The 17,335-nt window shown below is 32.5% G+C and overlaps 1 protein-coding gene across 4 annotated transcripts in view; it reads left to right on the top strand.

Moving 5' to 3' along the window:
* LOC145267071 (guanine nucleotide-binding protein G(q) subunit alpha) overlaps window positions 1-17,335 on the top strand; it is a 170,383-nt gene that overhangs the window by 145,221 nt on the left and 7,827 nt on the right. For 2 of the 4 annotated variants that reach the window (XM_080123029.1, XM_080123028.1), the window contains exon 8: window positions 6,576-6,683. In XM_080123029.1, coding sequence (XP_079979155.1) covers window positions 6,576-6,683 — 108 coding nt within the window. Of the gene's footprint in view, window positions 1-6,575; window positions 6,684-6,743; window positions 6,852-17,335 lie in introns of all 4 variants that reach the window. The other 2 variants (XM_080123031.1, XM_080123030.1) reach the window with 1 other exon arrangement.

The following is a 17,335-nucleotide window of genomic DNA, read 5'->3' as shown; positions in this document are numbered from 1 at the left end:
CTTAAAAGCTTTTGTTTCAAAGATGGAATTCTAGAGAAAATAAGTTAAATAAGGAAAAATAAGTTATTTCTTTTCACTTAACCTTTAAGTTTGGACTCTGATATTTTCTGAGTTGTCTCCCTCTTGATCAAAGCATAAATTATTTGGTGGAAGATGCCATTTTTATTTATATGTCTCGTTTTTTAACAACCATGTTGGCCATTATCCGATCTTTTGTTTAACACTGTTTCTTATGGTTTTCTACATTTCTCTGTGTAGATATATGCTATAAGAAGCAAAGTATGTCTTTATTATCTTGAATATCTTCTACTGATGAGCTTTTGTTTACTTAGAGTTGGCTGAGAGAAAAAGAAATAACTTTTTTTCTGATTTAGTTTTAATAAACATTGTAAAGACTCCTATGTGGAGATTGGTTTCTGAAACCTGATACAAATGGTGTTTTTAATTAAACGCTAACGCATATATCTACTTATATATATAAAAGTCACTTTGTGTGGGTGTCTGAGGTCATTCCAGAACCAACAAGATGCCAGGCAGCTTATAGCGCAAGACATCATATACTAATCAACTGTATACTCCTGGCATCAATTTATCAATAATATTACAAAGCACAAAACCTTAAATCTATTCTTGAAAATACTAGCACTGACAAAATTCTAGCCTTTCTTCGCAGAATAGCTTTATTAAACAAAATTAAATTTTACAATATTTTTAACATTGATATATAAACATTAACATAAATATATCACTTTGAGCATGGTTATACATAATAAAACTTTCGTATGATACAAATTCACGGCTTCTATACACATGTCCTTTACACAAACAAAAACTTTTTCATTTACATTTCTCATATAAACATAACTACATAAACTTATGACACACTTATATCTGAAAAAAAAAAAAAACTTTTTTCAATAACTACGCCTTGAATTTTCTTTTTTTTTTTTTTTAATTTGCACAAACATTAGTCATGGTGAAAGTAAATTTTTCACTCATGGAGGGAGACCTCGCATGCTTGGCTTGTTCAATTTTGATGAAAATCTATATGATTCCGTTTAAAGAAAATATCTAAAATTTAAAAGTTAAATTGAAATTCAAGGAATTTGTATGTCTTATAATTATGGATAAAATATTTCAAACGTGTTTTAATGCAAATCTGTTTCCATATTATAGACTGTAAAAAAAAAACTTTAAAATATTTCAAAGAAACTGAGAAATAGAATTGCTGAAATTTCAAAAAAAATTGGAGGCATATGAATTTTTACAAAGGGCTTCTAGCATATTTCTCGAGACATTTCATTCTTGCATTACTTCCCCTGTTTTCTAGAAGGTGATAGCTGCTTTGGCATCCCCAACGAAACATCTTCCAACATATATTGTCTTATATTATTATCAGATATTATGTTATTATATAATATTACTTTTTATTATTAATATTTTATATGAAAATAAATGGAACAATGTGGAAAATTCTTACTTTTTTTTTTTTTTAATAAATGTGTAATATTTATTTCTTGTAATTAAGTTAAATTTTTTTTATGTGAAACATTCTTAAAAGTAAATAAACATTTTTTTATTTACAGAAAAGTATCATTATTATGCCAAACTACTACTACTACTGCTAATAATAATAATTCATCTAAGAATGTGGTAAATTTCTTCAGTTAAAATATCTGTTAGAAGATGTTTCATTGGGGATGCCAAATTAGCTACCACCATCTAGAAAATGGAGGAAGTAATGCAGCAGTGAAATTTCTCCAGGAATATGCGGGAATGCTAAGCTCCCATACTTTTTTATCCTCTTTGCGTTTAACTAAATATAATCCACATTACCCACCCTTATGCCTAGCAGCTTTCATTTCAAAATGATCAGTTAATTAGTTTAGGAAAAAATCCTGTATATAAAAATATATAAACATATACCCAACTTAATATACAGATATTGCAGTTGAGTTATTCCAATAATCTATCTTCTAACCCAAACTATTTATAAGAATAAACAAACATGTCGACGTATTTGTGCGAGTAGCTTTTATTTTCCAAATGAAAATCGCTCTAATATTAAACGAAAAGTAAAGAAGCTGTCAGAAAGTGAAGAAACTTTTCTTGCATCTACAGTGAGGAGGTGAGATTTAGCTACTGGTTGAGTTTATCAAAGGGATTTATATTGATGGAAGCAGGGTAAAAGTGCAGCAAGTTCGTCGGAGCACATTCCATGGAAGTACTTGTATAACAAGTACAAAGATGCAACACTGATGAGAAGTGTTTTCGCTTTGTTCTTTTTATTTTGACCCCAAACCTGTCTTCAGACGATAAAGAGTTCAAAACACGCATCTTTTTACCTGTGAATGAAATTTATATTTAGTTAAGTATTATGAATCAATAATTTATGAGCAGGCCGTCCAGCATTGCCCAGTCATAAAATATGCATAAATATATTTTAATTCATACAGAAACCGAGACATGTGCATGCGAATATTGTTTTTTCTAAACAGTTCATTTCTTGTAAGTAAAAAAAAAAAAAAAAAAAAATACTCAAGCTGAGATCAAAACCTAAAGACAATGAGTCACGTACGATAACCATTACACCAGCTTGACACGATCTTTATAAAATGCTTTCCAACCTACTTATGCGCATTCGTGAAATAGTTGACACAGAAAAATCAAATTGCCCTCACATACCAATTTTTCAATTCTGATCCTTTAGCCACCCCCCCCCCCCGGATGAAAATGGATTAAAAAGTTTTCCACTTGTCTAAATGCCCCATATACAAAAATATTAAGTCTGTAGATCAAAAATTTGTTGAGTATATAGGTTGAGAAGTGTCCTCACACATACATTTTCACTTTTATAGATATATAGATTACTTAATATTATTAATACCGTTCAAAAATTTAAAAATAATATTTGCTAATCAAAGGAAACTAACGTTTTTATGAATGAATATAGGATTATGTTCCTCTTTTTAATTTGGCAGACATTTGAAAATAATTCTAACCAGGACAAAATACTTTCTGGTGAAATAATTAAATCTAATTCGTTTTTATTCTGCAACATTCTAAAACAATCCAATCCGAGATTAGAAATGAATGCCTTTTATCAAATCTTTTGCTAAGATTGCTGTAGAGAAAAAAAATGGTTTGTCCCCTTGTACTGTTTTAGAAAATACCAGACTCCTGATGTCATCCTCATCCTGAGGGTCAAGTGCATCCTAAGCTAAAGTACTGTTGCCAAATTTGTGGAGAAGCCACTCCAAGCATTCTCTCTTGCCTTGACAGAGTAGAAAATCAACTTCACAATCTAATGACGGGGATGATCTCAACTCTTTCCTATATCCATTTTCTCACAGAAGAGACGTTACTAGCCTTTCTATACTCTATCGTTATATTCGCATCAAAGGTGTTCGACTGAGCTTCAATCTCTGGATATTCCCTGTAGGACCATCTTACCAAATGTTACCATATTCTCGGGTTAACAAAAATATTTGCTAGTCTAAAACCAAACCATTTTAAGTTGTAAAAGAAAGCGAGTTGGACAATCACTTCAGATTTACCCCACCACTTAAAATGAAATGCGAGAAAAATTCTGCACTCTATAATAAAAAAAAATTTTTTTAAAATGAACAATTGGTGTTTTTCTTCCCCTTAGGTCATCAGAAATGATAAGTTTTATATGAAAAATTAAATTACTGATGTGATTCTATGATTTTTATATGAATACTAGTAGACCACCCGTTGTTAAGATACACTTTAATGTGATAATTTAATTCATGTAAATTACGTATTTATTATTATAGAGACAATTCTCTATTGATTATTATATTGAACCTAATATATGGTAATGAGATAAAAACTAAAAATATAACTTGGATGACATCAGCTTGAATCAAAACCAAAACACGCAACTCTCTCTCCACCTTCTTTCTTTAGCCTCTACGCGATGCCCATGTGCATATATGTGTGTATATATATATATATATATATATATATATATATATATAATTATATATAATTATACTGAGTTCGTGAAATTCAGTAAATTTTCATATACCAAAGAGTTTTAAGCCAAAAATCGTTGACTTAAAGAGTAAGCTACAAAATTATCAAATTTTATAATTGAGCATTAATATACTGTGTAAGCAAAAACAAGACTTCAAAACAAGGTGTTGGTGTCAACAAAAAGTGTATTTCAACTTGCGTTACAGTTGTTTCCATGTCCAGTTCGACAATTTCTTCCCCAGAACCGCTAGACTCTGGAATTCCATTCCAGATCCCTGCTTCCCTAACTGTACTGACATGCAGAAGTTCAAGTGTAACGTGAACCGACATCTTGCTGCCGAAATCCCAACATAGTGCCCCAGCAGTTGCTGCCCCTGATAGTAGCCCCCAACACCAAAGTGGCAATGTGCCTTGTTTGGGGTGAAAATGTAATAAAAAAAAATAAAAAAAATTCAAGCATTATGTTGTTTGAAAATTTTCAAAACCAGCATTTCTTCAAACTTTATGAATAAGCACACTTTTGGCAATGGAGCATTTTTTGAAGAGAAGGAAGGAAGGGGAAATCCCTAGCTAGAAAGGCATGCAAGAAACATCTACCTTTGTTGTCGTTATGGAAAATCCCATTTAAATATTAATCTATCGCCTAATTTTCGTATCCTTATTTAAGAGCAGAGTCATGACAAGTTGCTACAGAGAGCCCTAAGCCATTTCAAAAAAATTTTAATATATATCCCATTCGTTGGGTTCCTAAATTAGATCTTGTTATTTCTTTGTAACCCAATACTTAATTTTTAAAATTTTTGTTTTGATATTATGGCCGTAACATTTCAAATTTTTGTTTAGATACTATGGCCGTAACATCCTTGCAAAAATATTACGTTTAGTTTTAGTTTCGTATTAGTGGCAGGTAATGTTTATAGATTATTGTAATATTTGTGTTCAGACTTAAGACCCTTTTAGTTTCAAAGTTTAATTGAATACGAGAGTAAATAAAATGGGTGTATTAAAAATATATATATAAAAATCCTTTTATAATAATACGGGTGAAGTATTCTAATCTATTTATTGTTAATGTTTTAAGATTCATTGTTATTCTACTTGAAAAATGTCTTTATATCGTAAAGTAGGATAAAATGGAGATAATCCAATTATATTGTTAAGTATTGTTAGTTAATTTTGTTTGAAATTGGGTCGATTTGTATCCTATAATGGTCAAAGGGAGGTAATTCAGGCCGTTTGGTGTTTTTCGTTCATTGCTTACTAGAAGGCGTTTATGATTTAATAATTGATTTAACTTAAGCAAACAGGTCCATAACATGCTACCATGGCTTACTTAACCAATTAAGTATATAAATTTTGTTTTGATCTCAAAGAATGGTCTTAGCCCATGGGTTTAACCCGCCTCTGTTATTAATCACTTAATTCATGCGTTGTATTTTTGGGTGTCTAAATAAATAAAATATATATCCTCTAGTTGTTATTCTGACAGCAAAACCACCCATGGTTACAAGTGTGTTTCACTCCTGTAGGAAGATTCTACTCCTGTATTTATGGGTAAAAACATTTAGAACAGAGATTGCTGTAGGTAAATAAGTAAGTCAGTATGGATTCTACCAACTTGGGGTGTAGGATGTGTAGTGCTTGAAATTGTCGAACTGGACATGAAAACAATTGTAACGTAAATTGAAATACACTTTTTGTTACCACCAACACCTTGTTTTGAAGTCTTGTTTTTGCTTACACAGTGTACATATATATATATATATATACACACACACACACACACAGTCATCCACACAGTACTGTTTCGCTGTTTCATAGCTCATCAGTGTGGCTAGACAAGCAACTACTTTAAGCCAAGCCAGGATCGAAACCCGACCACCCAAATGACACACACACACACACACACACACACACACATATATATATATATATATATATATATATATATATATATATATATATATGACAAGTATATGAATTCCAAGATGTTGTCCATCTTACCGTTTATTTCTTTAAGCATGTTAAAATGTTCATTTCTTGACAACACCTGTTTCGTAATGCAAATTCATTCGCATAATTATTTTGTCAATTTTTTTAATTTATTCCACCCTTGCTCATCAGAAGAAAAGGAATTCAACTTTAAAAGAAAATAAAGGAATATGAGCATAATTACAAAATCCAAAAATCGGAAGAGAAGTTGCAATTGTGTTTTCCTTAGTTACGTATCTTTAAATTTTAATATATAAAACACCTGTCATCCCTTTTTTCAAAAATGGAATTACCCGATCGCGAAGACAAGATGCAAGCAAGGTCCACAGTTTTATAATTATTTAGATTTGCAAACATTGGCAAAGCATTATATTTTCCTCATCATTTTTAATAAAGGATGTAAAATGGTATTATATTGTATACAGAGAAACTATTATATACATAACTAAAAAGTATCCTCCCTTTCCTATTTTTTTTTTTTACAAATTGCTGTAAAGTTGTCTTTTTTTCTCTAAATAATCTGAAAAACATTTCTCCCAATTTTAACCATTTCCTTCCCCAATCTGACTTTTTAATTTCAGGTCCCAAGAAAGATGCACAGGCTGCCCGTGAATTCATATTGCGAATGTTTGTTGATTTAAATCCAGACCCCGATAAAATAATATATAGTCATTTCACCTGTGCCACAGGTAGGGTTTTTGTGTTTTAACAAAAGGAGTTCATTTCTTTCCTACTTTCTCTTATTCCAGGTCCAAAGTGCGATTATGAAGCCGCTCGAGAGTTTATGATGAATTCCTATATGGATTTGAATGAGGATAAAGAAAAAATGCTTTATTACCATTACACTTGTGCCACAGGTATGTGCGATACCTGCACAGAGTTGTCTCCCCTTTATGCAATCACTGCAAAATAGTGATGCACTCCTCTGCCATCGCCTCCTTCAGTTGTCTGTAGTAGAGACACTGTCAGCAGCCGCCATGGTGCACACCGTTCTCCCCCCCCCTCCTTTTTTAATCTGTGCACGTAATAAAAATAAAATTAAAAATGTTTTGTAGAAATCTTTATTTTATATTAGTTAAAATATATAAACATGAAACTTATTTTTCTTAACTAAAACAACTTTATTATAACATTAATTTTAAAAATTTAGTAATAACTTATTAAAGAGTTAAAAAATCCATTAAAATAACTTATAATAATAATATCTTATTGGTCAAATAACTTCATAATTTCTTTAAAAAACAAACTTAACTTCTTGATTAAAGTGAGCTTTGATAGAACTTCTCGTATCCTATTTCTCTGATCTTGACTGAAGCATTTCACTTTCGGGGAGAAGTGTTTCTAACCAGAGAAAAGTTACAGTAAATCATTTTGTTTTACAGACATTATGATAAATTGACTTTCTATTAATCTAAAAAAAAAAAAAAAAAAAAATTAAAAAAAAAAAAAAACAGGAACGTTGTCAATTTCAGAAGTAGCAGCAACACTTATGTAATAATTCTCAACTTTTTCTTAATTGAACTGTAATCAAGTATAAACTCTGTTTTTGTTTCAAATTTGAAAACAAGTTTTTGTAATCAATTTAAATAATTAAAACTTCCTTAAACACTCCAATTTATTTAAAAACCTTTGTTGGATTCCCTCAAATCACTGTGTGCGTCCCAGGAAGACACCAGACAGTAAAACCCTCTCGCCATCACAGATACACAATTGTGAAACTCGAATTTGTTGGCTTCAAACCTTATCTGCTTGAAGAAAAAACAAAACTTAATTCCCTGTAAAGCGCAGTAACTATTGCTTTGTGTTTATGATTTTTGCCTTTTAGAAATTTGTCCTCTCAAAATGTTAGACTCTGTTCAATTATTACAACCCATTAGTTTAAGCTTGTCATCTGTAGATGTAGATATACATAGTAGCTATTTTGTTTTTCTTTTTTTGTTTTTTATTTTTTCAACCAAATGTGGATTTGTCACTGCAGTTACATTGACGCCTGAAAGATTTAATGTGACTTACAAAGACATTTTTAGGTTGATTTAAGCCCACAATAACATTTTCTTTACATCCCCATCCCATTAAAAAATCCAAAATAATTGCTATTTACTTAAGACATATATGCTATATATATTGTCGTCCAGAAACTGTTTTTTTTTTGTATCACAACTCTTCAGTGTGGCTAGACGCACAAGAACCTCAAGCGCACCCTATCCAACTTAGATAGTTCAAAACTGGCTCGAAACCTAGTAGGTAATGCCCTTTCCTCTTCCCTGCAATCTCTTTCTTACAGAAGAGAAGTTGCAAGTCTGTCTTTTCTCTATTGTTATTTTCAGGGCAAGTGCTCGACTGAACTCCAATCTATGATTCCCTTTGCCAAACTTTCACAAAAAAAACACTCGCCTAGCTATAACAACTATATATTATTTACCCCGCTCTATCTGTGCCTAAATTTAAATGCAGGTTCCATGAACAAAGCTTCTTCCTCAGAACTGTTCCACTATCCTGCTTCCCAGTTGAATACAACACAGTTACCTTCAAATCAAATGTAAACAAGTTTTTTTTTTTTGGACCGTCCCCATAAATAATCAAATTCTATCCAATTTACACCATTAACAATTACTATACTACAACCTTACATTCATTAAACCTTTATCCTCAAGTGGCTTTCGGTCCTTGATATGACCTTAAACTATATCCGATGGTGAGGCCCCAGCTTGCGGGCTTTAGGGAGTGTGGAGCCACCCTTTAATTGCTATTGCTCCCAGGTCCACTCTGTTAGGGTCCCAACTATGGGTTAAATAGAAACCGACTTAACAAAACAAATATACTCTATTAAAAAATTGTTCTTCAAAATCACTGGATTCGGCATTAAATAACCTGAAAAGGGTTGATATGCCGTAAAACAAAAACAACCAATCAATCAAGGCCCGGGGGCCACTTGATAAGTGCTGACTCCCAAATAACTTTTCTAAAAAAAGCTGAGGTTAAAGCGCTATCATCTATGCAAAAGTTAGCACTCATAATCCTTCCATTATTATTTGACACTTGCTGAGAGTAAGCAAAATCTCAGTATAAACATTAATTGCTTGAGAGCTTCAAACTAAGGGAGGGAGAGGGACGTGTGTGTGTATGTGTGTGTGTGTGTGTGTGTGTATACTTTGAAGTATTGAAATGAAATTAGATTACAGGTTGGTGAATCTAATGGTTCCTAGTCTTATAGAATACTAGAAGAAAATATTCATATAAGACAATCCCAGCCAAATAAAATTGCTCAATATATTAGATAGAGCATATGAAGATTCTAGTTTATTTTTAAATTTCATTTAATAAAAGGGTCAATTTTCAAATAAAATTCAAAATTTATTGCTTGAATCAAAGAATACAAAGTTTAAATTAATGTCCTTAACCCATGGGTTGAAAATTGACCTTTTTAAATGAAATTTAACCATATAAACTAGAATCTATATATATTGGTATATTTAGGCATGCTTGAAATAAATATATATATATATATATATATATATATATATACAGGGTGTTTCAAAAGTCTTGGGAACATTACAAATGCGTATATCTCATGAACTATTCTAGGTAGAAAAATGAAACTGGTGTCATTTTAAAGCTTGCTTAATCAAGTTTTTGGTCATACTAATGATTTTCGTCTTATCTTTCCATGTGCAGTAATGGCGTTCTCTAAACAAGACAAGGCGTTTTGCGTCCTCCAATTTGCAAAGACTGAATCGTGGACATGTGTTCAGCGTGCATTTCGCAGGAAATTTAAAAAAGAAGTCCCTGAAAGGAAACCCATTGTCAGATGGCATGCTAAATTTGTGAAAGATGGGTGTTTGTGCCCAAGTAAGCAAACAGGTCGCCCTTCAACTTCAGAAGATGCAGTTGAGCAAGTCCGGAAGCCTTTCAGCAGAGCCCCCGTAAATCAGTGAGAAGAGCCAGCAGGGAACTTCAGCTTGCTCCAGCAACTGTCTGGCGTGTCTTAAGGAAACGACTGCAAATGGTACCTTACAAGCTCAAGTTGGTCCAAAAGTTGAAGGACACTGATAAGCCACTTCGCCGTGACTTTTGCGTTGCAATGCAAGAGAAGTTGGAAGATAACGGCTTTGATGACCGGCTTGTTTTTAGCGATGAGGCGACTTTCTATCTGAATGGCAAAGTTAACAAGCATAGCACTCGCATATGGGGTACTGAGTGTGACTTTTTCCTTTGGGGCTTTGTCAAGCAACAAGTCTATGTGCCGCCCCTTCCAAGAGATATTGACGAACTAAAGGCTCGAATAACGGCAGTTGTGGGAACCATTGACGTCAAGATGCTGGAACGCGTTTGGCAGGAAATGGACTATCGACTAGATGTCTGCCGTGTGACGAATGGTGCTCATATTGAGCAAGTTTGAAGATTCCCCACAAAACTTGAAACTTTAACCTTTCCAACGGTACCAATTTCATTTTTTAACTCCTAATAGTTTTTGAGTTATTAAAAATCTTTATGTTCCCAAGACTTTTGAAACACCCTGTATATTGTCATCTACATACAGTACTGTTTCGTTGTATCACAACTCATCAGTACAGCTAGACATACCTTTCCCCAGCCGTGGATCAAACCTACAACCGTCACATTGACAGTTGGCAGCTCTCACTATTGGACCACGAATTAATGCTATAAATATTTCTCCCCAAGTGTGTATCCACCCGTCACGACAGTGCGCTAAGCATTAGCTTGTTTACAAACAAATTAATAATAGGCTTCGCTTAATAGCTTAAAATACATGTCAGATCAAAATATATTTACAAAGTGCTCAACCCAAAGAAGGGGGGGGGGGGCTTTAATTGTCATCCATGTAATACTGTTTCGTTGTATCACAACTCATCAGTACGGCTAGACATACACCTTTCCCCAGCCGTGGATGGAACCTACAACTTATACAACCAGTAGCGTAATGGTTAGGAGCCTTGACTGCCGTACAAACGGTCGGGTTTCAATCCTGGCTTGAGGTAGTTGCCTGTCTAGTCGCACTGATGAGCTGTGAAACAGCGAAACAGTACTGTATGTGGATGACTATATATATATATATATATATTTGAAAAATATTTATTTGTTGAACTTTTCATTATTCAACTAGCAGGGTTACCTAGTATTGCCCCAAAGCAAAAATGTAATAACTTTTAGTCCTATCCCTTTCTCCCTCTTCACCATCTCTCTTCTCTCTGACTGAAGTTGGTGTAAGGGAAATAACTCTAAAAAATCAAGTTACTTCCCTTTACACGATAACATTAAAAGTTATGTGTACATCTTGATAACTGATAAGTTAATATACATGGCCATTTGATATTCAAATAATGAAAAAAAATTTTAGTACCGTGTTGATGTTTTTTGTGTATTTTTTTTTCAAGTTTTATCTGGACATGCAAACTGAAATTTGCCTTTAGAAGATTTCCTCAAAATTGTGAAGGAAAAACAGAAATTAAAATTCAAAATATGTGATGTATTCATAAAAATAATTTCCACAATTTTATTTTTTTTTATTTGTATCAAGAAAATTATTATTCTGAGATGGAGTTAATATTAAAATGTTTTGTTTACGTTTGATGTGTTTCGGTGATGTCGGATTCAGTGTCATGTTAAAATCGTTCTTTTTACAGTGCTTTATCGACTTTTGTTTTGAATTTGGATTTTTTTCTTTAATGTGACGGTAAGTAGAGAGCAAGCATTCAAAAACAGTTTCAGATTCTGAAGTTTTAAAGAGTTGGACTCGTGCTTGGAAGACTTTAAAATGAGTCGGAGTCAGAATTTTCAGAGTCGGGGTTGGGCCATATGCCTCTCGACTTCACAAGTGTGGTCAAAACAGTTTTTACAAAATTTGCAACTCAATTTAATATTTTATTTTCATGGTCATGAAGTTCAGGGAAGTTGACAAGATTTGGTCATCTTTGGATGTGTCCATTTTATATACACATTTAGCAATGAAAATGAGTTTGAAAAGTTAGCTTGACAAATTCACTCGGATATATCTAAAATGTTATGATATTTCAACTAATATAAGCTCCTATCTTCTTCAGGTGCATTTTTTTTTTTAAACTCTGAAATCTATACCGAATTTCAAACGGAAACCTTTAATAAAGATGGGAGTTGTTAAGAGTAGAACCAGAGGTTTTTGGTTTTCTTCATGTCATGATAGCAGCAGCTGTATTACTTTTTCCCATAACTGTATTAATGGAGAACAAAAAATAAATAGTAACAGCATTCTTGCTTGATGCAACATGTACCCGAAAGAAAATACTTTACACCAAAAATCATGTAAATCGAGTGAGTAGTTTTATTCTAGATAAAGAAAATCAAATTTTATGGCTAAATGATGATCACTCTTTTAATGCCATTTTGTAGGACAAGGGAGATAACTTCCAATAGTTTAAACTTTCTTAGGATTTTAGAAAGACATGGGAAGGGAGAGACATTGGAAAAAGTTGAATTTGCTTAAAAATGATCTTCATAAAAATAAAACTACTTGATCGATTTATTTATTTATTATATGATAAATCATAATCAAACAATTTATATTAGTTTTTTGGGCCGGGGGCACAAACATTTTCTTTGATAGAAATAGAGCAATATATAACATAATGACCATCACTTTGCCTATGATGTCATGATTCAGCTTAAATTTAAGCAAAATAATCTGAAAATAAAGGGAGACTACTACAAGCACACACACGCGCACACAGCCATCTGTGTCTACCCAGTAACCTAAGTTGGTAACAATACTATTATAAAGTTTCCTCTTGTGATTTTTGTAGATTAAAAGAAATGCTAGACAATCAATTGCTACAATATTTGTTTTAAAACTTCATAAATCATGGAAGTAAGGGAGATAATTCATTCAATCATTTTATTAAAATAATTCAAACAAAGCATAAAAACAATAAGTCACATTTGATGGTTGTCTCTAAACATGAAACCTGATGCAATGTTGAGATGGTGTACATTGTATCGTTAAAAAATTGAATGAAAATAATTCTGAAACTATAATCTATTTGAAATGTAATTATCTAAGTCGATAGACCTTATCAATTTTGATAATAAAACATCTAATTTTGTTGGAATGTTGAGAGAACAGATACTGCATTTTTTTTTTTTTTTTTTTTTTTAATTAAAAAGCCAAGGAGCAATAAAAATGTTTTTATCATTAGACAGTTTTAAATGAGAAAAGACACAGATTAAATCTATTAGTGTATAATATTTTAATGGGGATGGGTTCTCATAATTAAAATAAATCAAAGTATAGCATCTGTTCTCAGCATTCCAGATATTTTATTAACAAAATTATTGTGTGTGTATATATAAAATATAACAAGGCAAATTACAAATGCAGAATATGCATTTATTCAAAACTGTTTATGAAATAAATATAAAAATTAAGAATACTCATCAGTTTTTATGTGTTTGCAGATTACTATATATACGGCATTACAAACTGTATCATAGAATTAAATAAACATAAGCTATTTTGATGTTGAATTAGTTTAGAGACATAAAAAACTTTTATTCGTTTAGAAGTTTTATTCTAGAAGGAATAAGTTTCAAATTTAATGTATTTATATTCAAAACAGAAAGTTTGGGCCAGGGGCATTGGCATAGTGATTTACCCCCCTTCCCATGCCTCCATCTTAAGCTGAGGAACTTAGAAAGACAGATTCACCCAAACATTTCCTGTTATCAGTTATAACTCCTACTTCATGTATTAAGAGCATTGAACCACCTAAAAACTGGTGCCTCACTAACAAAGTATGCTTCTCTGTTCCAACATACTTTGAATCTTATGGAGTACTTCACTTATTACCATGGAATTGCCACCTTTCACTGACAGACTTATGACTACAGAGCATGAAAGTGGTCCTTTCAGAGCGCCACCAAATATTTCAGTCTCGCATACAGCGAAGAGATTGGTTTTCTTGTAAAATGGCTTGGTAAAGAGTTAGGACAACATGCCAAAAGACAAAGGTCAGTCCACCTACATCACCCTAAGAGATGGCTTGCAAGAAAATGGCATCAATTCATCGGGTGTTACTGTGTCTCTGAAATGATAGTTTGTATTCTTTAAACAAGTGGTTGACTTCCACAGATTTTCAAACAAATGATTTCCCAAAGCTACGGGAACTCTGTGACTTAGCTACAGAATTCCTGTTGGTTAAGAAAGATGGAGACTTTTCCAACATATCTTTCCTGGATACGATTCGGATTTTGCACCTTGGTAGTCAAGCGACCATCCTCACTTCATGATGGATAACTATTCGTTGGTTCGGAATAAAATAGCAACATCACAATATGTCCTTTTACCATATTTGTAAACTTTGTCATGCAGCTAGGATAAAAAATGATCTAAGCTTCAGAATTAACCCACTTTCACTAACAAAAGAACAAACTAAGGGTGATATCAGTGAATAAAACTGAAGTGTCTTCTACAATTTACAATTTTGTATGTCGGAAAAACAAGGATAACAAGAACCCAATATTGTCTTTTATGCAGAAAATTTTATTTGATGAAATGTTACGCGTTCTGATAGAATCCCTAGAATGAGCGCAAGATATTCATGAAAAAATAATGACACCTCTTTCAAATATTGCTTGTCTATGGCATATATATCAAAATATTGCTTGTCTATGGCATATATATCAAAATATTGCTTGTCTATGGAATATATATCAAAATATTGCTCGTCTATGGCATATATATCCAAATATTGCTTGTCTATGGCATATATATCCAATATTGCTTGTCTATGGCATATATATCAAAATTCTGCAGAGAAAGCTTCAAATATGCAGTGAGTAACGATGAAGGGCACAACATTGTCCTCCATCCAAGGTCACCCCTTTTGGGCAGTAGACATGAGATTCGTTTCAGAGTGTGGTAAGGGGGAAAACTCCCCGATAGCAACCAGAGTGGTTTTGCAGTGCATGCAGAAAAGTTCTTCAAATGATGCCTCATTAACGTCCAACCTCCTCCCCCCCATCAGCCAACTGGATAAGTTGGTAAGAATGTATGCCATCATCAATGGGCAAAGTAATTGGTCCTTAGCATATTTGAACTTTTATCTTCAAAAATGATGCGTCTAGTTTTCCATATTTCCTTCAAACTCGTGCCAGAATCGTACAGACTATGAGAACAAGCGTAGCAGATTTTCAAGTAGAATCTTTGGACTAAAAAGGCAGACTTGCGCTTCTGAATCTTGTCAAATGCAATGGAATACCTAACAAAAGCTCTGGCATCCCAACTCCTGAGGCAGCACTTCACCATCTTCATTTGATGACAATAGCTCACTGCAGTCCTACCATGAAGCCAAAAACACCTATAATGCTCCTGAGGCATCATATTCTGCAGAGACAAAAATACATCAACAAATAAATGACTCGCACAATGTTCTATACGAACTGAGACAAGACTTTGGTCATAGTAGATAATGTCTACTAAGGAAGATTCACGCACACACAAACATTGCATACTCACACATCTGAAGAGGAATGTCCTGTTTCCGAACCATGCCTAAAGTCTTCCATGTTAAAGAGAACTATGGCAGCAAGAATACTCTCATGGAATAGATCACTTAAGTCACGTTTTCCAACAGACTAAGAACAGCCAAAACGCGGCCCTTCCATTGACTATATTGGCTTCCTTTCATTCATTTAAACAGCTTTTCCAAGTCATTAGCATCACTTGTTACAAATAGTTTTCCTTTCAAACAACCCTTAAATCTCTGACCCCAGCAGCTGCTCAACCCATTTTGATAAATACATCATTGCAAAGCAAATCTATGGATGTAGAACTTGAGAAAGAGACTAAAAATGAGACACCAAGAAAAAAGCTTTTATCATTCTATACCCAAAAATGTTGCGAGGCAACAAAAGTAATCTCCACCCTTGTCGGTGGTATCTGTCAAGTCAAAAATTATGGATGAAGGCTTTTCGGCATTTTCAGCCAAATCAAATCTTTCAAAAACAAACACTACTTTAAAAAAATGATCTATCAGCAAAGTCAGCTTCATCAAAGAATTAGCAGGGTTTCCTGACATTGCTTGGGGGGGGGGGTCATAAAAATATAAATGATATAAAATAAAAGAGGTCAAAAGTGTAACAGCTTTATATTTAAGCTTTTATCTCAATCTCTATTTTTCACCGTTTTTACACATCTCACTCCCTTAATAACAAAATGTGTTACTAAACCTTAGGTTTAGAATTCTTATTTCAATTATAATTAAAACCAATTGGTTGATTTTGATTCTAGAAAATGTATAAAATCTATGGCTTAAACCTGAGAATTCTTAAAATGTCCAAATTCAGGGAATCTTGTGTAATTAAAGTCTCATGAGTATGGATTAAATTTAATGCCAATCTAAAACGTTTGAATGTTTAAATGGCAGAATGTGCTTCCCAAGAACCCTTTAAAATATTTCAAACTGAAAATAAATATCATTTGATGTTGAATACCTATTGTTAAAATTTCACAAAAATTTTTATTTTTATCTGAATTTTCACAAAGGGTTTCCACTTTTTGCATGAAATTAAACTCAATATAGCCTACATTACCATACTTATACAAAGCAGTGTTTCCAAATCCCATAATTAGTTTAGGTGCGAATCCTGTACATATAAATATATAAACGTACCTAACATTATATCCAAGCATCTATATAAGAGGCTCTGTCATGCTTAAGTTTGAAATATCATTTTATCTCTAAACACAAATTGAATGGACATCAACAATATTAATACATGCTTAAATATGGTGTGGCTGTTAAAAGGATACTCTATATAATTTCTATCATTTTTTTTTTTTTTTTTTATCAAAAATAATTTTTTGTACTGGTACAGGATTTGAATCCAACAAAATTGCCTTTTTCTCTTTGGCATCTTTTGACTGTTTATGTTGGGATATGCTGATGTAATCAGAAGTTTTGAGTAGTAGATGACAACTTTTATCTGTATTAACATAACTTCTGACAAAAAAAAAAAAAAAAAAAAAAACATTGTACAGCTTTTGAGCTGGACAAAAATACTTTTCTTTTTTTTTTTTACCTTAACCTAACCCTAACTATTTTGTCTAGTTCAAAATAACATGTAAAAATCGTTGTTTTGATTGTTATTTTGTTTTTTTTTTTACAATCTTTAGTTTATTAATAAAAAAAAAAAACAATTCATAAAAAAATAAATAAATAAAAAAAACTTGGCTACTTCTATGTTAAACAAACAGAAAAAAAATATTGTATTTAAAATGAAACAAATGATGCCTACGTAATTGTTAGGTCTTGGATAGTAACATATCCAAAAATTACAGAAAACAATA

This window comes from Euprymna scolopes, chromosome 42 (assembly GCF_053919585.1).
Source record: "Euprymna scolopes isolate OS-2025 chromosome 42, ASM5391958v1, whole genome shotgun sequence".
Classification (NCBI taxonomy): domain Eukaryota; kingdom Metazoa; phylum Mollusca; class Cephalopoda; order Sepiida; family Sepiolidae; genus Euprymna; species Euprymna scolopes.
Note: the sequence above shows the minus strand (reverse complement) of the source record. Positions and strands in the feature narration are given on the sequence as shown.